The following is a 15,900-nucleotide window of genomic DNA, read 5'->3' as shown; positions in this document are numbered from 1 at the left end:
GAAATGGTCTGTGGGGACCCGGACGTGGGGGCGTGGCCCTCCCGGAGGCGTGGCCTGGAGGTGGGGCATCAAGGCCGTGGCCTGGCGGTGGGAAAGTGCGGGCCGGGGCGGGGAGTGTTGGAGAGGGGTCGTGTGGTAAGGGCACTGTCAGACGCCAGGGAGTGGCCAGGAGAGGAGAGGTACGAAGGGAGGAAATTTAGGGGACTAGCGGGGCCAGGAGGCGGAGCAAGGTCGGGCATCAGGAGTGGCCTGGCGGTGGGAGGAGCGGGAGATAGGGGGCGTGGTCGAACGGCAGGGGCGTGGCCTAGAGGGGAGTTGCGAGGGGGTGCTACAGAGGCGTGGGCGTGGTCACAAGGGGGCGCGGTCGGCGTCGGGGCGCAGACGGGGCGTGGCCTGAGCTAAAGCGTGGGCGGGAAGTGGGGCTCGGCGGGACAGCTGGGTCGGGTCCTCAGCTCACGAGGCTGCCGGCGGGGGGCGGGGGCGGGGCCGGGCGGGAGGGCGGTTGGGCCGGAGGCGGGCCCGGCGGCGGCGGGTAACGGAGGGGCGTGGCTGAACAGGGGGTGGGGTTTCCGTTGCGGGGCGGGGCGGCGCAGGCGCGTTGCCTGGCGCTCAGCGGTTTCCCTCCCCCAACGGCGCGCCCGCGGAGGCCGGCGTCCTGCTCGGGCCGGTGGCCGCCTCCCGCCGCGTCCCCGCGTCCGGCCGCGTCCCCGCCTCGCCGCCCGCCCCCGCCGTCGCGCCGCGCCGGCCGCATGTCTGGCCCCGGGCCGCGGGAGCCGCCGCCTGAGGCGGGCGCGGCGGGCGGCGAGGCGGGGCCCGAGGGCGGCGGGGACGCGGCGGGCGAGCCGGCGCTCAGCCTGAGCACGGCTGACCTGAGCCTGGTGGAGATGACGGAGGTGGAGTACACGCAGCTGCAGCACATCCTCTACTCGCACATGGAGGCGGCCGACGGCGAGCTCGAGGCGCGCCTCAACTCGGCGCTGCTGGCGGGCCCAGGCGCGGGCGCGGGCGGCTTCGCCGCGGGCGGGCTGGGGACGGCGCCGCCCGTGTACCCCGTGCTGTGCCCGCCCGCGCTGGCGGCCGACGCGCCCTGCCTGGGCCACATCGACTTCCAGGAGCTACGCATGATGCTGCTGAGCGAGGCGGGCGCGCCGGCGCCGGGCGCGGCCGAGAAGACGCCGGGCGGCGCGGACGGGGCGCGGACCCGGGCTGACGGCGCCGCCAAGGAGGGCGCGGCCGCGGCGGGGCCGGAGGGCGCGCCTGAGGCCCGGGCCAAGTCGGCCGTGCGCGTCCGCCTGGAGGACCGCTTCAACAGCGTCGCGGCCGAGCCGCCGGTCTCCGCGCGCGGCCCGGAGCCCCCTGAGCCGGGCGTGGCACTCAACAAGTGCGTGCGGGGCGGACGCGAAGGGCCAGTGGGCTGGGGGAGGCGTGGCGGAGGACAGGGTTGGGGGGCAGGCACGGTGCAGGGCTGGGCGGAGATGAGGGGACCCCAGTACGGAAGTCACCAGCCTCGAGGTTCCATGAGCCCCACTGCGTCTAGGGACTGAGCGGAAAGTTGCGCCCTTTGCGAGCACGGCCTCCGGGTACTGAGCACACACCCCCTAGCGGCGCCTTTTTTTTTTGTTTGTTTGTTTTGTAGAGACAGAGTCTCACTTTATGGCCCTCGGTAGAGTGCCGTGGCCTCACACAGCTCACAGCAACCTCTAACTCCTGGGCTTAAGCGATTCTCCTGCCTCAGCCTCCCGAGTAGCTGGGACTACAGGCGCCCGCCACAACGCCCGGCTATTTTTTGGTTGCAGTTTGGCCGGGGCCGGGTTTGAACCCGCCACCCTCGGTATATGGGGCCGGCGCCCTACTCACTGAGCCACAGGCACCGCCCCTTAGCGGCGCCTTTTGTAGTGAGAGCCCTCTGTCTGGGTCTGTGCTCGGAAGGGTGAAAGTTGAGACCTTTGTCACCCAACTTGAAATGGTGTCAGGGTGTGATGAGCGTAAGCGGGTGACACTGACTCCCCCCTACGCGGAAGAGAGGAGCGATGGCCTTTTCCACACAACACTAGGTGGTAGTTGTAGGGGGATTTCCGTGATGAGCGGTGTTTATTGTAAAGTTGAGCTGCTGCCCAACGAATCTAACCAGGGGCAGCATCTCAGGCAACATTCCTCACGGCGTGTGGGTTTTCTTTTGTCTGGCAGTTTGGTAACCCTTATTCGACATCCATCTGAGTTGATGAATGTTCCTCTTCATCAGCAACAAAACAAATGTACAACATTAGTGAAAAATAAAACTGCTGCTGCAACTACTGCTTTGCAGTTCACGTACCCACTGTTTACGACAAACGCTTGCTCTACTGGTGCAAATTCTAATCTTTCACAAACGCAGGTAGGGGAAATGATTTGTGAGTCTTTGCTGTTTAATATTAAATGGTTACATTTTAACATAGTGCCTGGGGATTCTTTTTTCTCTTTTAATAAGCTTGCTAATCTTTTAAAATTTGAGTATTTAAATGTTTTGGAACTATTTTAAAATCCTGAAGGCACCTAAAGTCTTCAAATTGCATATTAGTAGCTTTGATGTTATTTCTGTTAAGTGTATTTTATTTGGTAAAAAGGTGAAACCACATATTGATAAAATTCATGTGGCTTTGTTTTTTTCCAGAGTTCTAGTAACTCATGTTCTATACTTGAAGCTGCCAAACACCAGGATATTGGATTGCCCAGAGCATTTTCTTTCTGTTATCAGCAAGAAATTGAGTCCACTAAACAGACCTTAGGTAGTAGGAACAAAGCTTTGCCGGAGCAGGTTTGGATTAAAGTGGGAGGTAAGTGATTCTGGAGGCACAGGGGGAGGGTCCTTTTCTCCTCCTGGAGGGGGGAGGTGGTCTCTACACTTAAGAAACCCCCCTTGGGAGTGAGTGTGTATTTCAGGTCCATTCCCCAGTCCTCTCACTCTGAATGTTCTTCCAAATCTCAAATGTCATAATTGACCTGGTGTGGAAACGTTGAGTTTGAGGGCTTTTTCTTAAGTAAAATGATAGACATATACCTTTTCAGAAGTTACTGAAAGCACTTCATAGTTCTATACTCCATTCCTGAGGCAGAAGCCTGAAATCTGCTGAAAGCTTTGGAGAAGCAAATAGTTAATGGTTTGTTCTACAGAGGGGCTGGGAGTGAAATAGGTGAGCAAGGAAGTTTTGGAAATAGACTGCTGAAGGCAAGTTGCTAACTTCAAAGTTAAGTCTAAATCCTCCCTGGAAAACAACTGTTTTTCAAGTTACCCCCCAAAACAACTCAGCTTACACTCAGCTTTTCAGGAGCTGAAGACGGGTTGGGTGGGGCACTGCTGCTTTCTCCTATGTCAGTCCTTAGGTTTCCTTTTCTTCCTAGGATGTGTTTGTTAATATCTCTAAGGCACTGACAAGGATTAAAATATTCCCTGTGCTGACCACTCAAGTTAAAGAATAAAATATCACCGGACTATTGATTTTGTCTCTTTATCCCCCTTAAAATATTATCATCATTCCAAAATTTGCATTAAGCAGTTCTTCTTGCTATGGAGAATTTGGCTTTGTCAGGCATGTGAGGGTGACGTCACCACATCTACTAAATAGCTGCCTCCAGTTGTTGATGGAAATGTGACGTGTGCACATGTAGTGTGCTGTCAGTTGTTGCAACCAGATAGCATGAAAGCTATAATGCTATTTCTTACTCCTTTTGTGAGAAGAATCACTTCTAAGGTGAGGGCATATTTAATCTTAAGCCACTTTAATTTTGTTCTCTGTTCTGAACACTGCGGTTAAAATATTAGTTGTCATATTAGAATAATGTACATAAAGAATAGATTTTTTGCAGAAAATGTTGCCAGCTTTTTTTGTGTTCTGAATTTCCAAGGAAGTGTACAATTTCTCGGTTTCTCTGTTCATAGATAACAACACTTGTAGACTAAAAAGAAGAACTTTTGACAAGGTTCTTTTGATTGTACAACCCTTAGAAGGAATGTTTTATTCTGATCGTAGATGCACGTCCACTTTGTGGGGGGAACCAGGCTTGGAGCGTAGGGGTCACTGCTCACGCTGAGTAGCTCTGGTAGTACAGATTTTTGCGGTTTAATGTTGTGCTTCTTACCTGATAACATTTAAATCTTGATGCCAAAAACTATACTCAACATTAATTGGGATAAGTTAAGAGTTAAAAATTAAAATACTACTTTTTTCTTCTTTTGCAAAGAAGAAGCGCTATGTAAACAAGCAATAAATAAGAGGAATCGGAGTAGAATACGTCAGTTGGACACAAACTTAGAACGAAGAGCCCTGGGAGAGATTCAGAATGTGGGCGAAGGCTCCACAGCCGCACAGGGTGCTTGGCAGTCCTCGGAGTCTTCACAGTCGAACCTGGGGGAGCAGGCCCAGAGCGGGCCCCAGGGAGGACGGTCTCAGCGTAGGGAGAGGCATAACCGAATGGAGAGAGATAGAAGGTAATGTGTGTGATTGTTAGGCCGGCTCCTACACAGTTACCTCAGATGGGCGTGTTTGTTACAGATAAAACAATAGCCATTTCTGTGTTTAAAGGGAGGGGAAAAGGCAAGAGTACCATTGACTTTATTTTGCTGGGAGATCAGGGATCCCATGACTGCCCCCTGAGTTCAGTTACCCACTGGGAGGATGCCCAGGACTCAGCATGGAGTCACAGTCATGTCGGTGCTGTGGAGAGAAACAGTCCGGAGCAGAACCAGCGAGGGCACATGGGGAGAAGCCAGGACACCAGGTACAGGTGTCCTAGTGCCCTCCCCGAGGAGCTCACAGGCTTGCTTGGTTCCCAGCAGTGTGTTTGGGCAACGTGGGTGAGATGTTGCCAACCAGAAAGCAGATGTTCAGTGTGAGCTGTTATGTTTGCGTAGTTTAGATCCTGGGAGCTGTTCTTTTTGCTAGTCTCCCGAGGAAATCTGAATTCCCAGATGCCAGTCACAGGCCAGCCTGGTCCGTGCTCAGGACATTCTGTTAATTCCTATGTACCAGGCAACTTAGTTTTGCAAGTTTTGCTTGGTTCTTTTAAGAATGTTGTGAAGGAGGAGTTTAAAACCTAAGTTTGTTTGTCTGGAGATTTTATTTGTTCTGTTCTTTGTAGAATCAAGTGGCAGTTAAATTTTCACTATTACAGTTGGGTTTTTACATAATGTTTCCCTAATATATCATTAATTAATTTAGTCATTTATCAAATACTGTGTACCAATGTCTATTGTAGGCCCAGGAAATAAAAAGCAGTGAGTGAGACAGATACTTGCCTTTGAAGCTCCAGTGTTGAATGCTGAGCTAAGGCAATTTCTTTCTTTTTAAAGGGATGTACTAAAGCTAGCTAGAAATCTTTCTTACGATACATGTACACACAAACTCTGTAACTGAAGGACTTCTCTAAATTCAGCATGAATTATAAAGGCATTTTACCTACTTTGACATTTATGTAATGAACATTTATTGAGTACCTGCTATATTAAAAGCCTTATACCATATGGTGACAGTTTGAAAGTTTGACTTCTAACTTTACTATATAGACTTGTGGTTAGATTAAATAACTGACATGTGAATAGTATTTGGTTAAGTGCATAGAAGTCCAAGAAGGTCTAGTCATCTGTTCTTACCTTGTAAAGTCTCTGATTAGAATTCTAAGTGTTCAGGTGTGAAGATGAGTAATGAGGGCCGTAGTCGCCCAGTGTCAATTCTGCATGTCCTACGTCAAAGTTAAAATGTATCCAGTAGTAAGACTCAAATTGTGATTTCAGTTACCTAAAAAGACCTGGTTCCAGGTATTAACAGAGTGGTCTGTGATCCTTTCTGAGTCAGGGCGCTTGGAGCTTGTGAAAGCTGTGTTTGAGTCACTGATAGCGTGTCTGGCGTGTGGGGGCCAGATAACAGTTTGTTGAGTGAACCGATCTGCCCAGAAAAAGCACAGACACAAAATGTTGCTTCCAGTTTCAGAGGGTTTGGGGCCATCCCTGGTCTAGAGGTTGGAACCCAGTCTGGAGCAGTGAATGGGAAACTCCAGGGACTGTGTGTGGGGGGATGCTGGGGCCGCCAAGGGCATCTGGGTGCTCAAGCAACCTGAGGCAATAATTGCTGCCACAGACAGGAGGGCCCTGGCAGAGTGTTTGCTCCCTCACCCATGAAGGCAGGCGCGTCCTCTGAGGCACGCAGTGGCCTGGCTCCGTGAAGCCATTCCTTCTGGTAATACAATGAAACTCTGCCTTTTACATGTTTGCCTGGCTTCAGCTTCTCTATGTGATTACTTTGGGTTTTGCCTATAGGCGCAGAATCCGCATTTGTTGTGATGAGTTGAATCTTTTAGTCCCATTCTGCAATGCCGAGACTGATAAGGCAACCACTCTGCAGTGGACCACAGCATTCCTGAAGTATATTCAGGAAAGACATGGAGATTCTCTTAAAAAGGTTAGTATTCAATTAGGCCAGGTAGCTTTTCAGAATTTTATAAATTTTACTTATCGATGTTCCTGTTTTTCCTTTTTTCCCTAAGGATAATCAAACTGTCCTTTGTTTATTGGAATCTCATGTCAAATACTAAGTCCAGTATGAATGGAGCTCTGCTCATAATGATATAACTTGTCACTTACCAAAGAAGGATTTATTTATTATACTGCAGATTACAAGTGACTTATTCAGTGTCCCTTGCTAAATAGCAAAGTGAGCACCTGCTCTTACAGTGCACCGTAATGGGGCTTGAAGGGCATGTAGGTTAATGATTTTTGCTTTCAGAAAACTGTGAAAGGGATAAAAGTAAGAATTAAAAAACAAGAAAATAAATGTCCAATAATCTGGACCTCATACTCCTTCAGAAGGCAAACGAGGTGCATCCCTGTGGGCTGGGTGGTTGGGGACAGGGGCTTTGGTACCTGTGTTTCCTGGTTCCTCAGGACAGCTGACTGCTACCTGGTGGTGCCCAGCTTGGTTCTGCCAGAGCTGGTGCTTGGCTTTAGTGACAGTTTGGTCAGCCCTTGGTGGTTCAGAAGAGGAGTGTCAGTCATGGGAGCAGTTGTGTGCTGTCTCAGGGGACCTCAGATCCAGGTGCTGGCCTCAGAATTCAGTGGTCAGGGTGAGTGGCTCTTGGTCCCTCCAGGAGTAGTTATGCCTTTAGCGAAACAAACCCACAGGGTCCTGACTTTGCACCTTGTCCAAGCTGTGAGGAAATCACTGCTGGTGCCTCTAGTGGGAGTCTGACCAGAGAATGCGCTGAGACTGGTCCAGGAGACAGGAAACCTCTTTAGAAAGGGCTCCTGTGTTTAGGTCGTGGTGGGCCCCCAGAGAGCCACGCCCCCCACCGTGCCGGATACCCTTCTCTCTTGGGAGTTTGTTGAACTATCTGTGCCCCTTTTCTGTGTTCATGTGACACTGCTTGTGAGTTATATAATTACATAAGTTCCTTACTCATTATACATTTAAGTGGCATTTTAAAACAAAATTATGTTAATTCTAGTTGGATCATTTTGGTTATTTATAGTTACTTTTTAACATTATTTCATAGAGATAGACTGTTGGTTTTAATAAAATAAAGCATTTATATTTTAAAAAATGATTTAACGTTTGACTCTGTGTGCTTGTCAATAGTAAATTATTATTGATATAATTCATTCAGATTCAAAGGCATTTGTAATTTTTTTGTTTTGTTTAGCAGGCCCTGGCTGGGTTTGAACCTGCCAGCATTTATAATTTTTGAAGAAAACTTTTGTTAACTATATATACACACACTGAAAGGTTAATTAGATTAAAAATTTAGGAGTGTTATATTTCATGTATGTTTCCTGGATAGTTCTGGAATTTACACTGAATTTATGGATTGTTTCTGTGTCATATCATTAGGCCTGCAAGACAGACTGAAGCAGAGTTGTCAGCAGTCCAGTGGGGGAGTTAGAATGCAAATAGCCTAAGCACGTGTGCTCAGTTGTTTCCTTAGTGACTTTCCTCTTACTTGCATATATACTTTGGTTTTTAAAGGTCCAATGCATGAGAGCTGAGACATTTCTCTAAATGCTTTTAGTACATGTTGCACTTAGTAGATCTTTTCTGGTGAAAGCAGCCACCTGCTGAAGGTGCTGGGGATCCTGCATAAGACAGACATTGTTTGCCTAGGGAAGGGGACCGCAGGGCCTCCAGGTGGGAGAGGAGACACTATGCTGTGAGCCAGTGGCTTGCAGAGGGGATCTGGTGGTCTCCAGAGGCTGCTGAGCTGAGGCCCAAATGTCGACATTTGGGACCCTGGGCTGGGGAGCTGCAGCACCTCAGGCCCCAGGACAGGACACCCCCCCATGTCCGAGGAGCATCCCTGCCTGCCAGCTAGTACTGGCAGGTTCCTTCTCAGGGAGCACTGGAGGCAGAGGAGGCAGAGGTCAGGTGGGCAGGAGGAAAACGAAAGATCGGCACAGCTGGAGTGAGCAAAGGCACAGGCTTCTGTGTTTGTGGTGGTGCCAGCGGTGGGATGTGGTGGGAAAGAGGTATGGGGTGATGCAGAGCTTGGGTGGACCGGGCAGTTGGCTGAGAGGAGAGATGAAGGAGCTAGGTGGGCAGGGTGGGCTCAGCCTTCTGGGAGGCACCGGGCAACAGCGTTGAGAAGGTGGTGGACAGACAGGTCAGGGGAGGGGGGCCGGCTGTCAGCAAGTCATTGATTCACTGTCTACTTTCTAACGCGCCTGGTGAGTGCAGTGAGTACCTATGCAGCTGACACTGACCTTGGCAGGTAACATCTGCCATACTTTAGGGCACACACATTTTCAAAGACACATGAACATTTGTGCCCTATCATGCCTCACCACACTGAGTTCCCACGTCCCCTCATGCCCAGTGCGTACTCAGATTTCCTAAGATGTTCTAAAAGTGACTTTTTTGTAGTAGGTCTTTTTTATCCCAATCTAGCACCTGGCCTTGGGTTATGTGCTGCATTTGATAATGACTTTCCGGTTCTCAGCTAGGACAGTTTCACCTGCTCAAGTTATTTATTGCAGCTTTGATGTTTTAATAAGATCAGACCAGTTATCTACATGCTCCGCCTTCTGGATTTGGATGACTCTATTTACCGTAATTTTAAATTTTGGTGTGATTTCAAACTTAAAAAAGAGTTGCAAGAATAGTACAAAGAGCTCCTTGTGTACATGCTCAGCTTTGCCCAGTTGCCAGTTGTCAGGATTTACCCCATTCTCCATCATCCTCACCTGACTTCATGCCATTTAGGAAGCTGCAGGCCTCGTGCCTCTTTGTGTCTAAATATTTAAATGTTCACCTTTTAATAATAAGTTTTCATACGTTATTTTACGTCACCAGAACACAATGATCAAAATCAGGAAATTTAGCATTGATTGATGTAATGCTCTTGCTTTTCACTCTGATTTTGCCTGTTGTACCAATAATATCCTCTGTGGCTTTGCTTCCCAGTTGGGATCCAGTCCAGGGTTGCTGGTGACGTTCTGTTATCCCAAGATGCCGGGCTCCATTTACGGCCACAAACCTCAGCTGGGCTCCCTCCCTCCGTCCCTCAAGTCACCAGCAGTCAACCAAGTTCTCCCCTCTTTCTGCCATTCCTCTTGTCATGGAGATTGAGTCTTCATGTTCTGTCTGAAGTCAGGCTCTGTCTCTCCCCACCAGCTTCTCCTGCAGGGACTCCGTGATTTCTTTAGTATTCTCCCTGCCCTGCTTGTTAGTGACCCCCCTTTTCTCTGTTCTCCTTAGCTACCAGGCCCCAGGGTGCTTGTCTGTACTTGTCTCATTTCTCCGTCTGCTCTTGGACACACTCCCAGCTTGGTGATCTAGTTCCTGTGACCTCTCAGCGGTGATCTAGTTCCTGTGACCTCTCAGTGCCCAGCACATCCCCTCACTTCCACCCCAGCTTCCCCTGCCTACCCATGACTCTGCCCCCCTCAATGGGTATATTTTTCTTTCTCCCCACATCTCAATAATGGGGTGCCTGTGGTCCTGGAACGGAGTGATCATGGGAGCTGGAGAGACTTCCCGGTCAGCTGCAGCAGCCACTGATCCATGTTGAGCAGTTGGTTCCCAAAAGCCAGACCCCCATGGGGCAGGAACGCCAGCACGTTGGCTCCCAGGATGGGGAAAGTAGGTTGCCCAGCTTGGGCAAGGCACAAGATGGGGACCCCTTCCTGCAGAGATCTGTGGCCAGGCCTGTTGTGCCATCTTTACCTACAGAACCTCTGAGGGTCCCCAGTGCTGTTGCTGTGCCTTCTGGTCAGCTGAGTCAACCGGGACTCATGTTCTGCTTTGCACCTCCCTAGAAGTGATTCTCGTGAGAAGACCTTACGTCTCCTGTGCTCTCCCAGCACAAGGGGGCATTTAATTGCACATTTGATAATTATGTTCACATCAAGAGACCCAGACCTGAGGACAAGTATTGTGCATCCAGCACACAGGGTCCAACACGATGGCCTTGATCAGGTTGTCAAGTGCTGTGACCTACTGAGGAGCACCTGGCAGGTGGGTGCTCTTGGGAAACAGGCACTTTGCGGCTGCTGCCTTCACGGGCCCCAGAGGCTGACTGTCTCTGGGGATGTTAGGGCCAGCATGGCAACTCAAGAAGCCGGTCCAGAACCATGACCTCCCTCCCAGAGTGAGGAGGGGCTATCAGAGCCCCATTTGATGTGTGGGAAGGTAGAGTGGATTATGCAGCTGGCGCCATTCTGTCCGCCTCCCACCGTGAATGCAGCTTGATTTAGGGATGGGGCCTTCGGCGTAATTGTTGCTCACTCAAGTGTCCTCGTGAGGGTGGGGTTGGGCAGTGGGAAACTATCCAAATCCTTGCTTTTTAAGGATTTTTACTCCCTCTTGAACCTGCTGTTGAAGAACACCCCTCAGCTGCTGAGCGGGCAGGATGGGCCTAAGTAGTATTGTGAGGTTTTGAAAATAAAGTGTCTTTAAAAAAAAAGTCGTCCTTTTCTCTTTGTCCTAATGGGCTCGCACCTGGTTTACCTGTGGCCGTCCCGGGCTCCTTCATAAACTGTCGTGTTCTCTTTGCCAGGCAATGGGCCGCGCTCTGTGTCTTCATGAGATCAGCAAGGGGCTTGTTGATTTCTCTGTTGGGTTCTTTCAGGGGGCTTGGTGGTGTGTTTTATATTGTAATTTGCTTTTATTTTAATTTTAATCTTCTATTTCAATTTGAGGGTAGGAAGAATTAGGTTATAATGTTTGCATGTCTTTATTATTTTGAAGCCTTATTTCTGTTTCCCTTGTTCAAGTTTTATTTTTTCTGTGTCTTGAAAATTTACTTCATTTATTTTCAGTCTTAAATTTTCTAATCATTGTGCTTAATGTAAATTTGTCTGAGTGCTTTTTTTTTTTTTTTGCTTTTTTTTAAGACAAAGTCTTATGCTGTTGCCCTGGGTAGAGTGCTATGGTGTCATATCTCACAACAACCTCCAACTCTTCGGCTCAAGCTGTCCTCTTGCCTCAGTTTTTCTATTGTTTTAGTAGAGAGGGGGTGTCGCTTTTAACTCAGGATGGTCTCAAACTCATGAGCTCAAGCAATCCTCCCATCTTGGCCTCCCAGAGTGCTAGGATTACAGGTGTGAGCCACTACCTGGCCACAATGCCTTTTTTTTTTTTTTTTAGACAAGGTCAGTCACTCAGGCTGGCGTACAATGGTATCATCACAGCTCACAGCAGCCTTGAACTCCTGGGTTTAAGTGATACCTACTTCAGCCTCCCAAGTAGCTGGGACTACAGGTGCCCTACTATATCCAGCTAATTTTTGTATTTTCTGTAGAAATGGAGTCTGTTGCTCAGTCTGGTTCCAAACTCCTGAGCTTAGTTTTTAAGTTTGTTCTGTTTTGACAGTGAGGCCCATTTGTTGTCTGTGGTGAGCATATCTTGTTCTGTAAGCCTGTCTTTCTCTTCGTCAGTAAACTTTCATGCATGTAAAAAAAAAATGTTGAAACTTTTTTTTTAGAGGCAGAGTCTCAATATGTCGCCCTCGGTAGAGTGCTGTGGTGTCATATCTCACAGCAACCTCCAGCTCTTGGGCTTAGGCGATTCTTTTGCCTCCGCCTCCCGAGTAGCTGGGACTACAGGCACCTGCCACCACATCTGGCTAATTTTTTTACTTTTTGTAGAGATGAGGTCTTGATACGTGCCCCAGGCTGGTCTTAAATCTCCTGGCCTCGAGATCCTCCTGCCTAGGATAGCAGGCATGAGCCCCTGTATCCAGCTAAGAAATATAGTTTTTATTACTGGTAATCCCATATTTATGAGTCTAATGTGAGTATCTTCCTTAATTAGATGTCATCTTGAGATGCAGTGACAAGTTGTAAAAATTGCATTAAAACAACTATTTCATTTATGTATGTTGAAAATAGATGCTAATTGAGAGCTGTCACAATACTTACCTTGAACTTGGTGAACTTGAGGAGGACTAACGAGGTCTGCTTGTCCCTTTTATAGTTGCCAGTTCCCAGGAAACTGGCTCCAAGACCTGCAGGAGTCTAGATAGAGCCACAGCCTAACCCTCCTTCTGCTCTCTACTCAGAGTAAGGATGGATGCTTGGGACTAGCTTCATCACTGTGTGAAAATAGTTTAGGACATTTCTCAAAATACTTTTATGTCTGAGAATGATCATTTTATTCTTTCTGAGTTTCACTTTTATTCTACAAGGTAAATCTGCCTTGACAGATACAGGCAAATGTTTTATATTTGTGCTTTAGGTATTAGGAAATAGGATATTTTTCAAAATATGGTTCATCTTAAATGGCATCCTAAAACCTTTTAAATTGGGTGGCACCTGTGGCTCAGTGAGTAGGGCGCCGGCACCATATGCCGAGGGTGGCGGGTTCAAACCCAGCCCCGGCCAAACTGCAACCAAAAATAGCCGGGCGTCGTGGCGGGCGCCTGTAGTCCCAGCTGCTCCGGAGGTTGAGGCAGGAGAATCGCGTAAGCCCAAGAGTTAGAGGTTGCTGTGAGCTGTGTGATGTCATGGCACTCTACCTGAGGGCGGTACAGTGAGACTCTGTCTGTAAAAAAAAAAAACCTTTTAAATTTAGGAAGAAAATTAGAGTCTGTCTGTATGCAGATATAACTTCTGAGTATAGCTAATAGTTGGAAATGGCAAATTGGTTTGGTTGGAATGTCACTTAAAATGTGGGCAGGTGTTAAGTTATAGCCACCCCAGAGCATTCAAAAGCTAAGTCAGTGGCTGCCGAGAGCTCGTACTTCTCCTGGGCTTGAATTAAATATAAATTTGCTCAAACTCAGCAATAAAAAAAAACACAATTTAAAAATGGGAAAAGGACTTGAATAGTCTTTTCTCTAGAAAAGATACAACCTTGACCAGTAAGTGCATGAAAAGATGCACTGGCATCTGTCATTAGGGAAATAAAAATTAAAACCAGAAGGAGATGCCATTTCACACCCATTAGGGTGACCAGTATTAAAAAAAGAAAAAAGAACATTGGTAAGCATCTGAAGAAACTGGAATTCTTGTGTGTGGCTGGTGGGGATGGAAAATGGTGCAGCCCTGTGGGAGATGGTATATGGTACCTCAGAATGTTAAAGAATCACCATATAATCCAGCAATTCCACTTCTGGGTATAAACCCAAAAGAATCAAAAGCCAGGACCCAAGTTGACACCTGCATGTGATTATTCATAGCCACATTATTCACAGTGACTAAAAAGTAGAGACAACCTGAGAGTCCATTGACAGATGAATGGACAAAACAAAATATATTGTAAACACAATAGAATTTATTCAGCCACAAAAAGGAAAGAAATTCTGACACTCTACAGTATGGATGACCTTTGAGGACATAGTGCAAAGTAAAATGAGTCAGTCCCAAAAGACAGACTGGTGTGATTCCTCTATCCGAGGCATCTGGAGGACTCAGATCCACAGGGACACACTAGATGGCGGGGTGGGCGGTGGACGAGGACTGGGTGCGTAATGGGGATGGAGATAGAATGTGTTGGAAAAAGTGATGACGGCTGCATTTTAGTGCTAAAATGTACACTGACAGATGCTTAAATGGCAAATTTTGCTATACCTGCATATATTTTACCACAATAAAAATCTGTAAACTGAGATTTAATTGTGTAGAAAACCTATGGAAATATCCAAACATGCACAAAAAATGGGAGGGAATAGATGAATGAATTCCTGTTTCCATAACTTGGTTTCAGGCATAGTTTTTTTTCACCTATACTCCCACACACACTGACTTATTTTAAAGCAATGCCAAATATCTCATTCATAAATGTATCTCCAAAAGAAAAGGGCTGTTTAAAAACATAACCACAGTATCATTGTTGTTACTTTCATATCCAAACTTGTCCTGAGCACTCTCATTGGCTCACAAATGTCTTTTTTTTTTTTTCACAGTCGGCTTATTTGAATCAGGGTTCAAGCACTGCATTTGGTTGGTAGCTTTTAAATATCTTTTAGTATCTTACTAATCTATAATTGTTCCCCTTTTTTCCTCGCCTTTTATTTATTGACAATGGGATCATTTGTCCCGTAGACTTTTCTACCTTCTGTATTTTGCATATCCTGTTTCCTATAAACAGGTGACCCAGAGGCTTGATGAGATCTGGCCAGCCCTGTATCCTTCTCAGAGTCTCTTCTTTCCCTTGTAATTGAGGCTTTTTGAAAACCAGGAGAGAGATGGAGTAACAGGGCAAAGGCCCCACTGGCGCTGCCAAGCAGCCCAGTCTCCCCAAGCTGTGGGCACAGCCAGGTGTGTAGGAGCCAGAGGGGAGGGAGTCACTGCAGGATGGTGCAGGCACCACTGACTTGTACACTTAGTGATGGTTCAAATGGTAAACTCATGTATAGTTTACCACACTAAAAAAACTGCTTCTTTTACAGTGTGGCCAGCCATTTTGAGGATTTATTGAAAAAACTAAATAAAAATACATGTATGGTATTAGTGTTATTAGAGAAAAATGTTCAAATCCTTATGTTTATCATGTATCCTCCCTTACAAGGTATGACATGAGCTTGTGAATGACCCCTTAAAACTATATACTTTGAAGCAGTTGATCTAGCTCTTGATTTCATCTTTCTGCTTTTTACCATAATTTTCATGTCTATGAATCAGGACATTAATAATCACTTCTTGACCTTAGGAATTTGAGAGTGTATTCTGCGGTAAAACTGGCAGAAGGATAAAGTTGACCAGACCAGACTCCTTGGTGACCTGCCCTGCACAGGGGAGTCTACAGAGTAGCCCCTCCATGGAGATCAAGTGATCGGACTGAACTGCAATCCAAACCTGTTCTCTGCAATCCCGGAACTCTGCTCTGATAGTCTGACTCGAGAGGGACACGCCTCAAGTTGATGGGACTCCAGTAAGGACTTTGAGAGCACATTTTGTAAAAATATTTATCTAGAACAAAATACTTATCCACTAATGTCCTCTTAGACCATTTGGGGATAAAGACATCTTGATAATTAGTAAGTAATTTTTCAATTATCTGTCTGATTCCATCATGTTTTCTTAACATGATAACATAAAAAATTAACATCCTTTGTAATTTCTTTAGTCTTTAGTACATTGCTTTTTACTTATTTACATTTTAAATATGCCCCTTTAGCAATTGGAACAAGTTAAATTGTTCTTCACTAGAAAGAGTTTGGAAATTTTATTTTATTTGTTATATCACTCCCCTTGTAATGATTTCCAGTCGCATGGTGCTGTGTTTCCAAATGCAGTACGATTTTAAACCTTTTTGGTAAACATTTTCCAGAGACTTCTTTTAAAGCTACTTTGACCATAAATGAAATGCTGTCTCAGTGGATTTCATAAATGCCCACATTTCCGAAATATTGAGCCATTACTTCGTGTGTAATAAACTGTGGTGTTTGGAACTGAGGTTTTCAAATGAGTGGCTTTATTATTACAACAGATCAGCAGAA

The 15,900-nt window shown here is 47.0% G+C and overlaps 1 protein-coding gene across 4 annotated transcripts; it reads left to right on the top strand.

Annotated features, from left to right (window-relative positions):
- The first annotated feature begins 621 nt into the window (after window positions 1–621).
- Window positions 622–15,852, top strand: TCFL5 (transcription factor like 5). Of its 4 annotated transcripts, none has more exons than XM_053574269.1 (6): window positions 622–1,381; window positions 2,188–2,374; window positions 2,651–2,813; window positions 4,219–4,465; window positions 6,290–6,431; window positions 10,809–11,240. In XM_053574269.1, exons 1-6 carry the CDS (start codon window positions 750–752, stop codon window positions 10,881–10,883), a joined length of 1,446 nt encoding a protein of 481 aa, XP_053430244.1. In that variant the 5' UTR covers window positions 622–749; the 3' UTR covers window positions 10,884–11,240. The 4 variants fall into 4 exon arrangements, with proteins under 4 accessions (XP_053430244.1, XP_053430245.1, XP_053430243.1 ...); XM_053574268.1 differs by lacking the exon at window positions 10,809–11,240 and adding an exon at window positions 15,111–15,852 and having other exon boundaries at window positions 624–1,381; window positions 4,222–4,465; XM_053574267.1 differs by lacking the exon at window positions 10,809–11,240 and adding an exon at window positions 15,111–15,852 and having other exon boundaries at window positions 624–1,381.
- Window positions 15,853–15,900: the final 48 nt, after the last annotated feature.

Source organism: Nycticebus coucang, chromosome 21 (assembly GCF_027406575.1).
Source record: "Nycticebus coucang isolate mNycCou1 chromosome 21, mNycCou1.pri, whole genome shotgun sequence".
NCBI lineage: Eukaryota > Metazoa > Chordata > Mammalia > Primates > Lorisidae > Nycticebus > Nycticebus coucang.
Note: the sequence above shows the minus strand (reverse complement) of the source record. Positions and strands in the feature narration are given on the sequence as shown.